A 17,496-nucleotide genomic window follows, 5' to 3' on the forward strand; every position below is an offset into this window, starting at 1 on the left:
GTGTAAGTGCTGCTTAAGTAGAGATTTATTAAGTAATTAAACTAAAATAATTTGTGAAAAGCTTTAAAATTCAGCATTTTAATCGATATATAAAGACATAAATTGATAAAGTGAGACAAAATAAACACTTAAAATGCCTTGAGTGTTGAAGAAAATAAAATCATTTGTTAAAAGCTTTAAAACTATGTATTTTAATTGATACCTAAAGACAAATTGATAAAGCGGGACAAAAGAAACACTTAAAATGTATTTCGAGTCCAGGAGAAAATAAAATAATTTGTTAAAAGCTTTTAAACTATGCATTTTAATTGATATCTAAAGACATAAATTGATAAAGTGGGACAAAAGAAACACTTAATATGTATTTTGAGTGCAGAAGAAACTAATATAATTTGTGATGAGCTTTAAATTTTTGTTTTCAAGCGATATCTAAAGACATAAATTGATAAAGTGGGACAAAAGAAACACTTTAAAATATATTTTGTTATGTTTTCTTTAAATTTGAATGATAAAAAACAATTTATACAAAGTTTAAATTCTCAAAACTGATAAATGCACGAAAAAAACGAGCCTACAGTGTCTGCCTTAAACCCTTATTCAAGCAATTCTTTAAACAGTAGGATCAAAACCATCACTTACTTTGTGAATTTGGCATGTGCGAGGGCCCTGGAAGAAAAAGCAAAGCGTGAAAAACATTGACTCAACTCAGGCACTCAAGAAAAAGACAGTGTTGTCATTCCACATAATTACACAAGTTGCTTTCTGAGTCTATATGCGGTTGCGTTTGCCTCGGCACACACGATGCTACAGTTTCAAGTGTCTCGTGTGTGCGTCTGGAAGGACCTCATCAAATGTTCTTTACATGTATTTCACAAGTGCTCTGGGATGCTGTTAACTTTTTCTAATGATGGCTGGAAGCTCAGCGTGGTGTATGAGCACAGGTGAGCCCCCGCCACCTGTTGTTCTGTGTCCTGCAGGGCCAATTACAGGAGCCACAGAGGACCAGAGATGCCTCACCCAACACCCACAATCCCACAGCAGAGGCACAATTCCGCGTCAGACCTCTCTCTCCTGGGAGACCAGTGCACCGCATGTACACACAGAGCCCCGGCAGCACTATGCAGGCTTCGCATTCAAAATATGAACTCCAATTCATATTTCACATACTTGTGTTTAAAAGTTCAAAAGGCTGGAACGACTTATTTATACATTTGGATTTTGGAAGAAGTTTCTTTAAATATTGTAAAATAGTACAACATATTGCAAAGTCTAAATAAATGTTTTAAATTTTATATTAACTTTAAAATTATTAATTTATTCCTGCAAATTTTGCAGCATCATTACCTCAGATCTTTAAGAACATTTTCTAATATCCTGATTTGGATTCATGAAAAAATGTATTGATTATGCAATCGATGTTAAAAACAATTGAGCTACTTAACAGTTTAGTGAAATCAGTCATGCACTTTTTCAGGATTCTGATGAATGGAAATTTTTAATTTAAATTTATTTGAATGTTTTTCAACATTATAAATTTCATGTTGCCTTTACACTTTAAAATGTTGGTTTAACAGTTTTAGTAAACTATAATATTACATATTTATAGGTGCCTTATAAACAGAAATTTAAATAAAATGTAAGACTTTAAGACAGTTTTAAGATTATTATGAATGAAATGTTAGACTCAGACTACAGGGCTAAACGCTAAGAGTTTTTCAAATGGCCCAGTTGGAAAAGATTTCTATTTGCACTATCTAACTTTTTTTGAATATACATAATATATATAATTTAATAAATTTAATAATAGGCTAAAACAATGTTTGCAAAATTGTTGCTAACAGTTTATGTGTTGAATTTAAACAAAAAAAATAAATTCAGTAATGTTCAACTTAATTTGTTTGTGTAAATTCAGCCCATACATATATATACATATATATATATATATATATATATATATATATATATATATATATATATATATATATATATATATTTTTTTTTACAACCAATTAACCCTTTTATTAAGATTATAAAATCATGAAACATCAATTTTACAACAAATTATTAAGAATTTAATTAAGATTTTTTACATTTATTTAAGCTTTATGAATTCTTTATGAACTTATTTTTCCTCATGTTCGAGTTTAATCCTGTTTAAATTAAAACATGGAAGAACAACACCATTATTCATTAAAATGTTTTATTTGAAAGTTATAATTATTATTAATTTGAAAACTTCTTGCAGCTTTGATTGTAATGGATCTTTATTTAATTCTAATTTCAAATCATGTGGCATTGGTTGATAGCTATAAGTAAAGGGCTGGGCAAAATGGCAAAAATGCAATCTTGATAATTATTTTCTCTCCTCAACGATAACACTATATATTTCGATATGAGTTCTTAATGCTTTCACTTTTAAAAGAGTATCTCAACCATGACTGAAGGTGGATACTTCTGGCGGGAAAGTGAAGAGAGCGTGCTAAACAATACTGGGTGACGCAGCATGACCTGTAATAAAAAATTAACCTATAAATTTTTGGCGACCAAAAATTCAAGGAATATCTAATCAACATAATTAAAGATTCCTGTTGTTGCATATTTCTACTGTGTGTTTAGCTCTTTGAATCAATAGAGTAAAAATGACCAGAACTTATCATTGTTATCGACATACATTTTATTGATATGATATGATATGATATATATCGATATGATATTGTTTCCCCTAAATTAAAGTCAAGAAGAAAAAAAAAAACAATGGTGATCAGGGTGAGAAGGATGTAAAAGCTCTTACTCTTTGGGGAAGGGGATGGGTTGAAGCAGGCTGGCCAGTGCTGGTCTCCAGTCATCATAGTCGGATCTGAAGAGAGAAAAGGCCAGATGGAGAAATTAGAGATTCAGAGACGGGAAGAAAATAGGAATCTTATATAAGATCGGCCAGTGAAAGCTGAAACCTCTGAGGCTCTGCAAGAGGATGCTTCACAATAGGATCAGGTGGAGGTGGGAAAGGCTAAAAACAGATTCAGCTCAATGAATCTGTTAGAAATAGGCAGACTGGCCTAAGGTCACGCCTGTGTGTCGGTATAGTGGAGTTGGCTTTTTTTTTAGATCCGAAAATGAACATTTATACACAACGTGGGACAATTAGCAGTGTTGAAATAGAAATAAAAAAAGTAGCAATGGCACACAACATTTGTACTGGAACAGTTTGAATAGACTACCTCAAACAACTAGCACAACCAGTCAAACAAAATACTCATTTTCTGTGACTCAAACAGTGATAGCATGTCCATTTAATTTCAGCAAAACATGTGGCTTCAGATCATTTATTGTTGAAAATTGGTCGAAGCTTTTTTTCAAATGTACATACTTAAGTTACTGTGTATGAATATATAATACATATTTTTAGATTATATTTTACAATCATGCAATTAAACAGATACTACTACTATCTTTTTGAAAAGATGAATTATATTTTAACTTAAACATACATTATGTATTTTTTTATTACACCCATTATATATTTTGTATTGTATATTTTTAATATTATTATTCTTTTAAAGATTTATTTTTGGCCTTTTTACCTTTATTAGATAGGACAGGAAGCGAATGGTGAGAGAGGGGAAAAGGGTTGGCAAATGTCCTCGAGCCGGGATTCGACCTCGGGACGCCCTGACGTGCTTCTGCGCCGACTGTATGGTATAATTTAATAATAATGTGGTGACATTATTATCTGGCTCCTTGTTTTTTAGTTAAAAAAACTTTCTCAAAAGAAAAATTAGGTCGTAGGTAATTACAGTACATGTGGTATACACACTTACAACAATTCATATCATACACAACTTAATATTGTATACTATAGTACATTAATTCAGAGTATATAGAGGAATCAGAGTGAAATTCAGTAACTTTTAAGACTTTAAGACTCTTTTCAAATGTTTTAAGACCTAATAACCACTTTAGGTTTCAAATGGAAACACTGGAGGGATTTTAACTCGCAATATATTTACTAAATATTAATGTAAGAAACTAATCCAAAACTAAAACATTATTCATACACTGTATGAAAATATAATAAATCTAGCTAATTCAGCAGGTTGATGCCTATAAAACTGCAGAAATAATGGCGTTGCCTTGGCTACTGCAGTAAACACAGCAGCATGATGTCAAATCTAGTAGGATTTCATTGATTTCATAAACTACACAGCATCCTGATATCACAGATTTAATTCAGGCAAACTTTAGCATACATTCTATATTAAAAAATTTAAAGATTTTAATACCTTGCAAAATAGCATTTAAGCCTTTTAAATACTTTATCATAAACTTTTAATACCTTAAGACCCAGCAGACACCCTGTAACTATACTGTAGTAAGTAATTCACTTTTTATTTAGTAATTTCACTAACTTTGTTTAATTAACCAACTTTTTAATTACTATATATAGGCAAGGAAAGGCTAACTTTATTTATAGAGCACAATTTTACACAACTATAGTTGATCCAAAGTAATTTACAATAAAATAAACTAGAAAATAAAAATAAAAACTGGTATTAAAATTACAAGGAAATATATATGTATAAAAGTAATACCAAAATACAAATAAAAAAAATAACATGCATGCATCACTTAAAGGCAAGAGAGTAAAAATAAGTCTTTAAGTTAGATTTAAAAGCATCCAATGAAGGAGAAATCCTGATGATCAGAGGGAGACTGTTCCAGAGCCTTGGGCCGCAACACAGAAAGCTCGATCACCTTTTAATTCGCGGCGAGATGAGGACAGACAACAGAAACTGGTCATGGGATTTTAACGGTCTACAAGAATTGTGCAATGGTTTACAAATGAAAAGAAGTATTTTAAAACCAACTCTGAATTTTATAGGTAGCCATTGCAATGAGGCGAGGACAGGGCCAAGAGAGTAGCCAAGAGAGTGTTGACTGAGGTAGACCAATGTACAAAGAGTTGTTGTAGTCTAACCGAGAAGAGATTAAAGCATGCGTTACGATTTCTAAATCTTTTTTAGAAAGAAACAGTTTAACTTTTGCCACCAATCAAAGCTTGAAAAAACTGCTCTTCACAACTTCAAATACACATAAACATACATGTATACATATACACACACAAATACACATACATGTATGCAGACACTCACACACAAACACATATAGCTATTTTGTGAAGCCAATATAATGGGCCCTATTATACACTCGGCACAATGTGGCACAATAGTCTTTTGCTAGTTTCAGCTTGGCACAAGAGTCGTTTTGAGGCGTTGCGCTACGCTGTTTAAATAGCAAATGCATTAGAGCTCATATGTGCGCCCATAGGCGTTCTGGTCTAAAAAGGAAGGCGTTCTGAGGCGCACTGCTGGCGCGTTGCTATTTTAACAAACTAAAATAGATTATTATTGATTTTCATTAGCCCAAAACAAACCCAATCTAAACTCCAGCGCAGATTTGCGCCTCGCTTACGCACTGATTAATACGCACAAGAGAGCAATAGGCAAATATATTCACATATGAAAAAATGTTAAATATTAATTATATACATAGGATATAATAATAATAGATATAGGATATAAATATAAAGGATTAAAGTATTACAAAACATATTATTTTCTAGCCTACATAAATATGAAAAACCACTGCTTTTATGTCTTCTTCATCTCGGGAGGCTTTTTCAGTTCATTCATAACAATTTGCTTTTGTATAATGTTATTATTATTAACAGTATTATTTATTATATCCATATTTATATTTGTTTTATTAAAAACAAGCTTAGATTTGCCCACCTGTCAGGTTTTAGACCATATGGGGCACAGCATGTGTTTTAGGATATAACTCAGGTTTTTGAGCACACTTCATTATTATTGTTCATTTATTCGTTTGCTGGAAATTAGAACTGAATTTAGAAATAGTTTTGAAACGAATATTTGCGCTTAACAAATGCAATTAATTATTTATAGACTAATTGATGTCTGTGCGTAAAGGTTTCCCTATCCAAGAGCGAAAGTGAAAGTAGATCCATTATCTGAAATTCTTACGCAGTAGATGCTCCGTTTAACAGTTTTCTCTTAAAAAAACTGTTAACTGTTTGCTTGTGAAATGCTCAGTTTTTACACTTAGACTTACTTTACGTCCTGTAAATAGGAAATGCGCTTATGGCGCGATGCAGCTGGCTCTAAAAGGGAATGGGAGATGAGACTCTAATTGGTTTATTCTCAAAACACACCTAAAACTCATTAAGAAAATAAACTCAACCCTTTTAGACCATGCAGCACGGTGCAAAGCGGATTTTCCCGTCCTTAAATTAGCAAAAATGTGTTCTGACACGCCCTGAAAGCGCTTGCGCCCTGCGTTTTGCGCTCTGCGCATGGACCGTCAAAATAGAGCCCATAGACTTTAGTGAAATCACAGAATGTACTTTTACAAGCTAATCAATGGACAGAAAACATATTTAGCATTATTTATTTCCATCATGACACTGGATGGAATTGGAAAGATATAAGAGTAGAATAATAACAGAAAGATTCTTACAGCATCTTGAGGATGAGGGCGAAGCAGCCCAGCACTCTGTCGGCGTGCGCGGGCAGCTGGATGGACAGGGCGTTGAGAGCAGGACTGACCAGCAGACAGTCGATCAGGTTAGGCTCACTGTCGCCCTCTGCAGGGGCCTTTCGCAGCGTGTTTGCAGTGTTGTTGTTGCGCTCGAGCTCCACCAGGATCTCGCTCGAGTTCACGATGGACGGTGGAGGTGAGAGTGGCAGGGCAGGCGGTGGGGAAAGGGTGGTGTTCGGCGGTGGTGTCGGCGGCTCGGTCCTCAGCAGACGCATGGGCATGGGTGGCTTCCTATCGCTTTGCTGCTGACAACCGTTTCGGATTTCCTTGAGGCTCGGAGAGTTGTCCCGACTAATAGAAAGAGATATAAATGAAAAAGACATATGTCACTCTCTGTGAAATACTTTAATATCAGGGCTCAACATTAAGGATTTTTTCTGTGGTTTAAGATTTTTACTTTCCCTGCCAAAACTTTCACTAGCCTCAACAAAAAAATATATAATAGCTAAAAATTAATCAGCTTTTATTGTGAGCTTCGAGGTTTTGTTTTTAGTAATTGCTTGTTGCAAAGAAAATGGCTCCCGTCTGCTTTTCCTGGAAACTGAAGGCAAACTGTGCAAAACTGTTTTGTCATGTTGTACCAACTTAAATGTCTGCTACCAAGACTTTTGAAACAGACAATTTCTTTTAGCCTCATAATTTGATGTTGCCATATCTTTGTTGTACTGACTGTTACCAGGTTATATATAAAAAAGAATGTGCTCACCACATTCAATCAGATAAGAGGAACCGAAAAGCAATTTGGTGTTTACAACGTGACAGAGGAGGTAGCATTTCAAGGCTTAAAAACACAAACTGTTTGTTGATTCTGAGACAAATTAAACTTCAGTGGCAGGGCAGCATTGACCTGATCGGGCCAGTAACGTTCCTGTTTACTGTCCCGTACTGTCTGGCCCACGACAATCGGGCATTTCCTATTGTATTGTTTATATATACATAAATACATACACACAGACACAGTTGAAGTCAGAATTATTAGCCCCCCTTTGATTTTTCTTTTTTTTTCTTTTTCTTTTTAAGATATTTCCCAAATGATGTTGAACAGAGCAAGGAAATTTTCTCAGCATGTCTGATAATGTTTTTTCTTCTGGAGAGAGTCCTATTTGTTTTATTTCAGCTAGAATAAAAGCAGTTTTCAATTTTTTAAACACCATTTTAAGGACAAAACTATTAGTTCCTTTAAGCTATTTTTCCCAACTCTCTACAGAACAAATCATCATTATACAATAAGTTGCCTAATTACCCTAACCTGCCTAGTTAACCTAATTAACCTAGTTAAGTCTTTAAATGTTTCCCAGGGATGGGTTGCGGCTGGAAGGGCATCCGCTGCGTAAAAACTTGCTGGATAAGTTGGCGGTTCATTCCGCTGTGGCTACCCCGCATTAATAAAGGGACTAAGCCGACAAGAAAATGAATGAATGAATGAAGTCTTTAAATGTCACTTTAAGCTGTATAGAAGTGTCTTGAAAATATACAGTCAAATATTATTTAATGTCATCATGGCAAAGATAAAATAAATCAGTTATTAGAAATGAGTTATTAAAACCATTATGTTTAGAAATGTGTTGAAAAAAATATCTCCGTTAAACAGAAATTGGGGAAAAAAATAAACAGAAGGTCTAATAATTCTGTAAATTTCAACTGTGTGTGTGTGTGTGTGTGTGTATATATATATATATATATATATATATATATATATATATATATATATATATATATATATATATATTATACTGTTGAAGGAGCAGTATCAACAGATATTAAGCCGACACTCTTCTAATACTAAATAGACCATAAAAATATAGTGTTACAACTTTTTTATTATTTAACTAAATGAAATTTACAATTGTTTTTGGCAACTACATTAAATAAAGTAAGTGTAAATAGTGTTCAACCCCACACTATTTATATCTCTCTTCTGTTTTATCGGGAATACATTTTTCATATAGTATAATACATTTTTGATTAACCACATCCTTTCATTCTACATTTGTTAAAAACATTTGTATAGTAGTTCCAGGCCCTTTCTATGGAAATTTTTAGATTTGCATCGCAGGCATACACAAAACCCCAGCAGTGTCATTTGCTACAAAACCACAGAATTTGAAAGCCATTATTTGACTAAAAACTAGTCATCTGATTCAGAAGAGATGACAAATGACACACGCAATGGCCACACCTGTAAATGTGCGCCTGTAAAACATGCCTAAACTGTAGTTATGGAAATTTAAGCCATTAGAGAGTGAATGAGAGCAATAAAAAAAAGTGGTGCAAGGAAGCCTGGGGAGTGATTTTAGACACGTCTCATTCTCTTGAGTCATCATGAATCATGGAATTGTTTGAAAATAGTGCCTTATTCCTCTCAGGTGGGTGAACCGCGGCCCAGAGGCCCAAAATGATCACACAAACAGGACAAGTGAGACCGAATAATGTCATTTCAACCACGTCACTATTGTTTGTCGCCAAACATCCAGACAAATACAAGCTAATGGAAATTAAAGTGCGAGTATTTTAGGTAGATATGATGCAGTTGAATTGGCAAACATGATTCAGGGAAATGTTTTGAGCTCAAGTCTCTGTGGTAAACACATGGGGTAAACAGAGAATCGGACGCACCTGTTGATGAACTCTTCGTAGCAGGAGTAGATGGCAGCCAGGCAAACCGCTACGAGATTTGGGAGAACCCGAGGATGAGGGCACTGTCCGGTGGGACCGTGCATGCTACAATCACAACATGTGAAGAAAAGGTCAGGTTAGCATAGCTTCTGTGTTTGAGAATGACAGCTGAAAGAAAACAAAGCTTACGCAGGAAGTCTGCACAGGGTTTGGTCCTAAACAGACCATTAAACTGACACAAACTGATGCATTAAAATATGTTCGTTTGTGTACATAATGTGAAGCCCTGTTCGTTGTACATAAGCAAGGTGGAGCTAAAATTAGGTAACACTGAGTATGTTTACATGGACACCAATAATCTGATTTTAACATGATCAAGACAATATTCTGAATTAGAATCTACCATGTAAACAGCCATTTTTGATTTTCTTAATCCGAATAAAGTCATAATTGAACCAAACAATTAAGATATGCTCAGACATTGCCGCATTAAGACATGTGGCGTATGCCGATTTTAGTCGCATTATTAAAGTGCAGTACAGACATGATTAAACTATTACCGTCATGTAGGATTTTCGCCACATTTTGCTACAGGATAGTCTATACACACACGGCTGTTTGACACTATTCTCTGCACCTACTGAGTCAGTGAAGGAATACAGACACCTGCATCGCTATATGCAGAGTTTGTCTCCCATACTGCGTGCGGTATCAAATTCCTTTAAAACTACACTCTTCCAGCAGTTCATACTCGCATCCAATATCTCGTTTGTCATGGGGGTATGCATGAAATGTTCCTGAATGAAAGTGAAAGTGCCAAAGTGCAGTTAAAGTCGACAAACTAAAAATAAAACACCCGAAATTACACGAATCTCCGAAGAAAATGCGGATAGCATGGTGACGCAATGATGTTAAACGATTTATGTGCTACAAAGTGTAAAACGGGATCAAAAAAGAAACATTCAAAAAGCAACACCTTAATCTTGTCGTGTTCAGATTAATGCAAATAATTTGATTACTGAAGTCCATGTAAACACACAGTCATAACTAGTCACAACGCAATAAGATTCCAAGCTCTGACATAGTACATCAAATAAAAGGAATAGCTCACACCAAAATTTAATTTTTTGCTGTAATTTACTAAATGCAAGATGCAGAAGACTACTTTAGTCACAAGAAAATAATATTAAAAAAGGATTTTTAGCTGGAATTATGGTTATTGGTGATTCATAAAATGTAATCAATGGTTAATGGCACTTCAAAAGTCAAAAGAAACATATACAGGGCTAATACTCAAAATTTCTGATGATATATTAAGGTATTATGTACAGGGGTCCCTCGATATAATGTGGTTCCTTTCGCAAGTTTCACCGATTTTTTGTGTAATTCGACATGCTTTTCTTTTTTTTTTTTTTACAGCTCATTGTGTTCTGCATCCTGATTGGCTGTAGACCATTGTCAATCAATCTCCTCTGTGTCTCCTTACAGAACAGAATGTGTTCAGCTTGCTAAATTAACATAAATCTTGGATCGCTAGCCGTGCGAGTTTCAACAAGGATGCAAAAAGGGTTGTAACTCTCGGCAGCAAGACCATCGTAAAGGGGGTCCTAAACCGGATGTGCACAGATCTTCTAACACAGCTGATATTTCTACTGTGCCACTGAGCATCAGCAGAATAACTTTGAATTTGTATGTCCAATGTATGTTACTTCCAACTGTCATGTGTGCGGCACATCCGGTGTGTGACCCCCCTAAAGATGGAGTCTGCTTTAGCTTTGTGGATCAGAGACTGCAGGATAAAGAACATTATGCTAGATGGCAACAATATCCGCACAAAAGCTAAAAAGCGTCATCTTTTGCTGACAGCAAAGAATGTTTGCTTCTGACAACAGGTTTTGATCTTTGGTTTTATTCTATAATACTGGGCTTATTATTCTATGAAGGTTTAAACTTTGAGAGAGTTTAAACAAGAGAGAAAAGTGTGAAAATGCCTGTCTGAAAAAAAAGTGTATAAATTGTGTAGCGAGAGGTTTCACAGCCCTAAAACTTCTAAAATAATTGTAGAAAATAAAGCTGACTACTTCGCGGATTTTGCCCATTGAGGGTTATTTTTAAAACATAACTTCCGTGAATAACAAGGGATCACTGTATACACTAGGGCTGTCCAAACTCAGTCCTGAAGGGCTGGTGTCCTACTGAGTTTAGCTCCAACTTGCTTCAACACACCTGCCAGGAATCTAGATATACTAGATTCTAGTATATCTAGTAAAAGCTTGATTAGCTGGTTTAGGTGTGTTTGATTAGGGTTGGAGCTAATCTCTTCAGGACACTGACCCTCCAGGAGCGAGTTTGGACACCCCTAGTATAAGCGAAAATCTGAATATTTACTATTTATTATACTATTTTGTATTAGGATTTCTGCATCAGGGTGCTTTTAAAGACCTTTTAAGACCATCAAGAATGAAAATTTAAGCTAATATAGGGCTTATTGCAATTTTTTTTAATTGCTAAGCAGAATTATTTTTTTTTGCCTCATCAAAAACAAATTAGTTATGTCTTAGCCACATATTTTAAATAAAGTCAAAACAACCAGACCCTAGTAAAATATATATTGCATATATTGTTTTGCATATCTTAACAAAAAAACTCTTTAAAACTTTAATAAACTAAATGTATGCACAACCGACTGTTATAATAAAGACTGTTTTAAATAGAGTTTAGCTAATGTATTGTTGGTGTATGGATGTGTGCTTGTTTGATTGGGTAGCTTTACATAAAGTAAGACCTGTTAAAAAAAGACCTACAACAGCATATTACAGTGAATTTAAGATGTTTAAGATGTACAATTTTGTGTTTGAAACTGAAGACATTTTAGGACTTTAAGACACCCTGTGAATATTTTTTGTATTTGATACTTACATTAACTCAAATAAGTCAACAAGAATCACGATTTCTGCTAAAAATGATAAACATTAAAAATATTGATAATAAAGTTTATATTTTATTTTAAACTGACAAACTTGTTGACAAATGGTTTTCTTTTCTTGTTATTCAAAGAACTGAGGAGCATCAGTTTCAAATCAATGATATCTATGACCAAGCAGGTTCAAAAATAAAAACAAAATCAGTCGTAATAGAAGGAAAACTAGATTAAAACATTGAATCTTGTATTTGGTGATAATATACCACAACAAGCCATTTTTAAAAAGCCACTCATATTAATGGGTTGTTATAAGGGTTAAAGCACAAATTTGTTTTCATTAATACACTGTTTTGCTGGCAGGAGTCTGTTTGAAAAAGGAAACGAAAAAAAAATTGTCACTCACCTGTGAATGAACTTCTTGACCACTTCCATGCCGGCGTTAAGCTCATTCAGAGCCAAAATATACTCCTGAGTAAAGAGACGGAGTCTGGGGCATTTCCCGAAGTCCTGGAACAAAACAAAAGACAAGGAGAGTTAGAAGACGAGGGAGCAGATACAGTATGTGTGAATTCAAGAGTATAGCTAGTGAAATTTGAGCACCCACCATGTTGTGTTTGAGGATTCTCTGAACCACAGGAGTGAACACTTCAATCACCACCATTGACCGAGGACGCTCTCTACAGTGCTGCACAGAGGAACACATTTCATATTAATATATGTAAACCATTAGAAGAAATTACTTGAGAGACGGATGATATCAAACAATAACATTACACAATGCACTATCATTCATATGTCTGGGGTCAGTCAGATTTGTTTTTATTTTTTTGAGTCTCTTACATTCATAAGGCTGCATTTACTTGATTACATATAAAATATAATAAAAATTGGAATATTATATATGTGTATATATATATATATATATATATGTGTATATATATATATATATATATATATGTGTTTATCAAGGCTGCATTTATTTGATCACACATGTAGTAAAAATAGGAATATTATTTTGTTCATATACCTCAAGAAGTTAAAAAAATCCTTATATTTAAATATACTTTAAATTATTTTCATAACATTTAGGTTATATTTTTATTTTAAAAAGCTTTTCTAATCTCAACTGAAATGTACGGCTACTTGTTCATGATGGCATGATCATGGCTAAGAAAGTTATCCTTTGTTTCTGGGGAAAAAAGGTTATTCCTTTCTTTTCTGACTGGCTTCTTGGACTTGCCTTTACTTTAAATTTGGAAAGAAAGAATTATATGCCATCTCTGGGGATTTTGCAAAATTTGATCAAATGAGGGATCTAGTTTTTTATTTCCAACACAACATAAAGACTTAAAGAAGATTTTAAGTTTTTTTCCCCTCTTTACATCCATTGCAATGTCTTTTTGTAGGTCATACAAGTCTTGTAAGTCGCCATTTTCCCTGGTTTCATGCTGTATTTTATATTTTGCAAAGATTATTGTTACATGACAGGTTTGTCTGTCTTTTCCTTGTCTGCAAAAACTATAATAAAAATATACATTAAAAAATATAAAGTATAAAATATAAAATATATATATAAAAAAAAAAAGCCTTTCTGGTGATTCTCATTATCAATGTTGAACACAGTTGAAACGCTTAACTTTTTTTTTTCTAAAAAACTGCATAAAACTTTCAGACTTTAAAAAGAACAGCATTTATTTGAAATAGAAATACTTTGTAAGATTCGCCTGTGATTAAAATAAATAATTATTTAAAAAAGGAAAAAATTATAAACTACTGATTCTTGAAGGCTAGTGTGTCTATTTGTTTTGTATATTTTTAGTTTCTTAAAATGTATAACCATACGCTATTAGCTAATATTATCTATTTTTAAATTTAAACTAGATTTTGGCACATTTATTCATTAAAAAAATGTGAAAATCTGAAATAGATGAAACTTCTAATGCAACCAACTTCTTCTTGAACTGTAATTTCATGAACAGAATAAATAAATAAATGAACTAGGGCTGCAAGATATTGGAAAAATCTGATTTTGCGGTATTTTAGATTTCAGCGATAAATATTGTGATATAAATACAGTTTCCAATATAGTTTAAATAGCACTATTCAATGGTTTTCTGGGGAGTCTAAACAGTATTTCGGTACAGAAATTGAATAAATCACAATACAAAACAATACTTTTCTTACTTTGTTTGTTTTTTTTTTTCTAATCCAAACATCAAAAAATTCTTGCAGCAAGTAAAACTATTGTTTTGTTTTTAACTTCAGAAGAAATTAGTCAAAAATAAGAGTTAATAAAACAAGCTACATTTTCTGTCACAGGGGTAAGTAAAATAATCTTATTAACGCTTTGAAAAGTAGAAACTTTATAGAAGAATCTATAAATCTATAAGTAAGAATCTTTATTTATGTTGCATAAGTCAATAAATACAGTAATTAAATATAATTTTATAGCTTCTGGTCAACTTTAATTCAGACTCAACATTGCATATCCTGTGATGTGACTATTGCGGATTGGCACATTGCGATATCAATGAAGAAACGATATATTGCGCAGCCCTCATATATACAAAAATGAAAAATTACAACCAGCAATAAAAAATCTATTTGTTAAATAAAACTAATAGTAATAATAATTATGAACACTTGTATTTACCTTGCAGAAGAATTCGCACAGGTCAGGGGGAGGGTGGTTATTCTCCAGCAGGGGTGCGATGGCCTACAGACAGATTTGACCCATTAGTCACCTTCCCCACAGACATGAAGAGTCTTGCTGCTTTTTCAGCCATGCTTTAAGGAAGTGCGCAACCTTCAGCGCCCCATCCAGCACATCTAGGCAGTCAAGCCCTGTTTCTATGGGAGTTCGCTCCACTTTCAAATCAATTTTATTCCAGAGCATGAGCCTCAAGATAGATTACGTAACCCTGCCTTGTTAGCAATGCAGTTTAACAGGCTCTTATTTGAATGCAACATGCGTCTTCATATTTTCTAAGTTACAAAAAAAAAAAAACTAAAAGCAGCCCTACTCACCACAATGATGTTTTCGTGGTCCTGAGCGCTGAGGTTAGTGTTCTGGGAAGGAAATGACACGACAAAAAAAATGGTTGAGAATTCATTGGCCAGCAATGCCATAGCTAAATAGCTCAATCCCTGTTTTTAAAACGTTCAAACTCTTTTTGGGAAAGCCTGTGTGATTCAAGGATACATCAGCCATTTGACTGGAAGTCCTTTTTAAAAGATTCACATGCTCGCTATAGGTGGGATTCAAAGATATAATCTTCATCTGCAAACCAGAGTGCAGATGCAACCGATATTTCCCTATATGCAAACACTGGAGGTCTTTGTTCTGAAGAAGATCACAGCATTGCCATGTGAAAAAGAAAGTCTAGCTAAACCACAGCTACACACACACACACACGCACACGCATGCAGAGGTAACTTTTATAAATTAATTAAACTCAAAATGAGATGCAATGTACACCTCAATTCACAAATGACACTCATAATGAAAAGAAAAACAGAACGCTGCAAGAGATCTGACAACACCATGTTAGAAAGTGAATGATTTTTTTTTACACTTGACAAAAAACATACAACGGAAATATTTTCTAAACAAAATCCTCTAGATTTGGACATGTAATATAGATGTTTTTTTTTGGTAAAATAGCTATTCGTTAATATTTTATTGATGTAATAATGGCTTTTTTTGAGGTGCTACTTGACCATTTGCTCTTTTGACTAATCGCATTAAAGCAAGACAAATTACCTTGAACATTAAAAATAAAGCAATAAAATGAAACTAGGCATGGGATGATAACTGGTTTCAAGGTTTACCACAGTTTAGAAAAGTCACAATTTTTAAAATAGCTAAAATTGTCTAATACAGTGGTTCTCAAACTGTGGTACGTGTACCACTAGTGGTACGCAGGCTTCCTTCTAGTGGTACGCGGGGGAATTAAATATGTCATGTACATGCTATACACATTTCAAAATGTATCAAAAATGATGTATATAATATGCCATATATGACATACAGCCTATATTTCTGAGGTAATCTGCCACAATTTTTTTTACCTTGCAGAGTTGTAGCTGCTTTACTGGGCCTACTTTGCTACTGTATTTCAATACTGCTCATTTTGGTGGTACTTGGAGAGACAATTTTTTTCTGAGGTGGTACTTGATGAAAAAAGTTTAAGAACCACTGGTCTAATATACCGTTCTTAAGGTATTTGTAAGGTTTTTAATGTGTTTTTTATGAAGCCTGACATGGGGCAGCACGGTGGTGCAGTGGGTGGCACAATCGCCTCACAGAAAGAAGGTCGCTGGTTCGAGCCCCTGATGGTCAGTTGGCATTTTTGTGTGGAGTTTGCATGTTCTCCCCGTGTTCGTGTGGGTTTCCTATGGGTGCTCCGGTGTTCCCCACAAGTCTAAAAACATGTGGTATGGGTAAATTGGGTAGGCTAAATTGTATGTGTGTGAATGAGTGTGTATGGAAATTTCCCAGTGATGGTTGCAGCTGGGATGGTGGCATCCACCGCATAAAACATATGCTGGATGAGTTGGCGGATCATTCCTCTGTGGCGACCCTAGATTAATAAAGGGACTAAGCCGAAAAGAAAATGAATGAATTAAGCCTGACATGTTTACCGTTTCAAAATATCATAAATGTTTCCTAAAATAAAACGTCTTTTGTTCAATTTCATCAAAAGCTGTTTTTTTTTTAACCCAGTCATTTAAGAAGAACTTATTTTAGAGGCAGTAATCACAACACTGTGATACCATGATATTTTTATCCAAGGATATCACACTGTCAGAAACGCCAGATACCAGCCCATGCCTAAATGAAACTACGTTTAACTTTAAAGAAAGAATGCATAAGCTGAAAATATTATTGAATAATACAATTTTAAAGTATTTAACAATTTTAGAGCATTTTTATTTACAACTTTAGAGTAAATCTGAAATATCTGAAATGTCATTTAAATAATCATATACTGCACCCTTATTATTATATATATATTTTTTATTTTGTGTAAAAAAATTATTTAAATATCAAATAAAATATATTCAAAAATCCAAGTAAATAATATAGTGTAGAAATAATATATACAGGGGATTTGGTAACTATAACCACATCAAAAAGTAATAGCTCACTTATCTTCAATTTTTTTTTCTTAAAGTATGCACTAAACAAGACAAGGACAAGGTCTACAGACAATTCTCTTGTCTTCATGCTTTGTTTGTGCTTTGTCATGCACTGTCAACCCTGGGACCTTATATAGACAGGTGTATGCCCTTTCAAATCATGTCCAATCAACTGAATTTACCACAGGTGAACTCCATTT

The 17,496-nt window shown here is 33.9% G+C and overlaps 1 protein-coding gene across 1 annotated transcript in view; it reads right to left on the minus strand.

Annotated features, from left to right (window-relative positions):
* The window catches only part of cmip (c-Maf inducing protein), a 53,515-nt gene that overhangs the window by 13,964 nt on the left and 22,055 nt on the right, over positions 1-17,496 (minus strand). Inside the window, exons 5-12 of the mRNA XM_073929910.1 lie at positions 15,182-15,223; positions 14,808-14,870; positions 12,759-12,839; positions 12,558-12,661; positions 9,232-9,336; positions 6,535-6,906; positions 2,792-2,857; positions 640-666 (exon numbers count right to left, since the gene is read on the minus strand). Coding sequence (XP_073786011.1) covers positions 640-666; positions 2,792-2,857; positions 6,535-6,906; positions 9,232-9,336; positions 12,558-12,661; positions 12,759-12,839; positions 14,808-14,870; positions 15,182-15,223 — 860 coding nt within the window. The remainder of the gene's footprint in view (positions 1-639; positions 667-2,791; positions 2,858-6,534; positions 6,907-9,231; positions 9,337-12,557; positions 12,662-12,758; positions 12,840-14,807; positions 14,871-15,181; positions 15,224-17,496) is intronic.

The sequence above is a fragment of the Danio rerio genome, chromosome 18, assembly GCF_049306965.1.
Source record: "Danio rerio strain Tuebingen ecotype United States chromosome 18, GRCz12tu, whole genome shotgun sequence".
Lineage (NCBI taxonomy): Eukaryota > Metazoa > Chordata > Actinopteri > Cypriniformes > Danionidae > Danio > Danio rerio.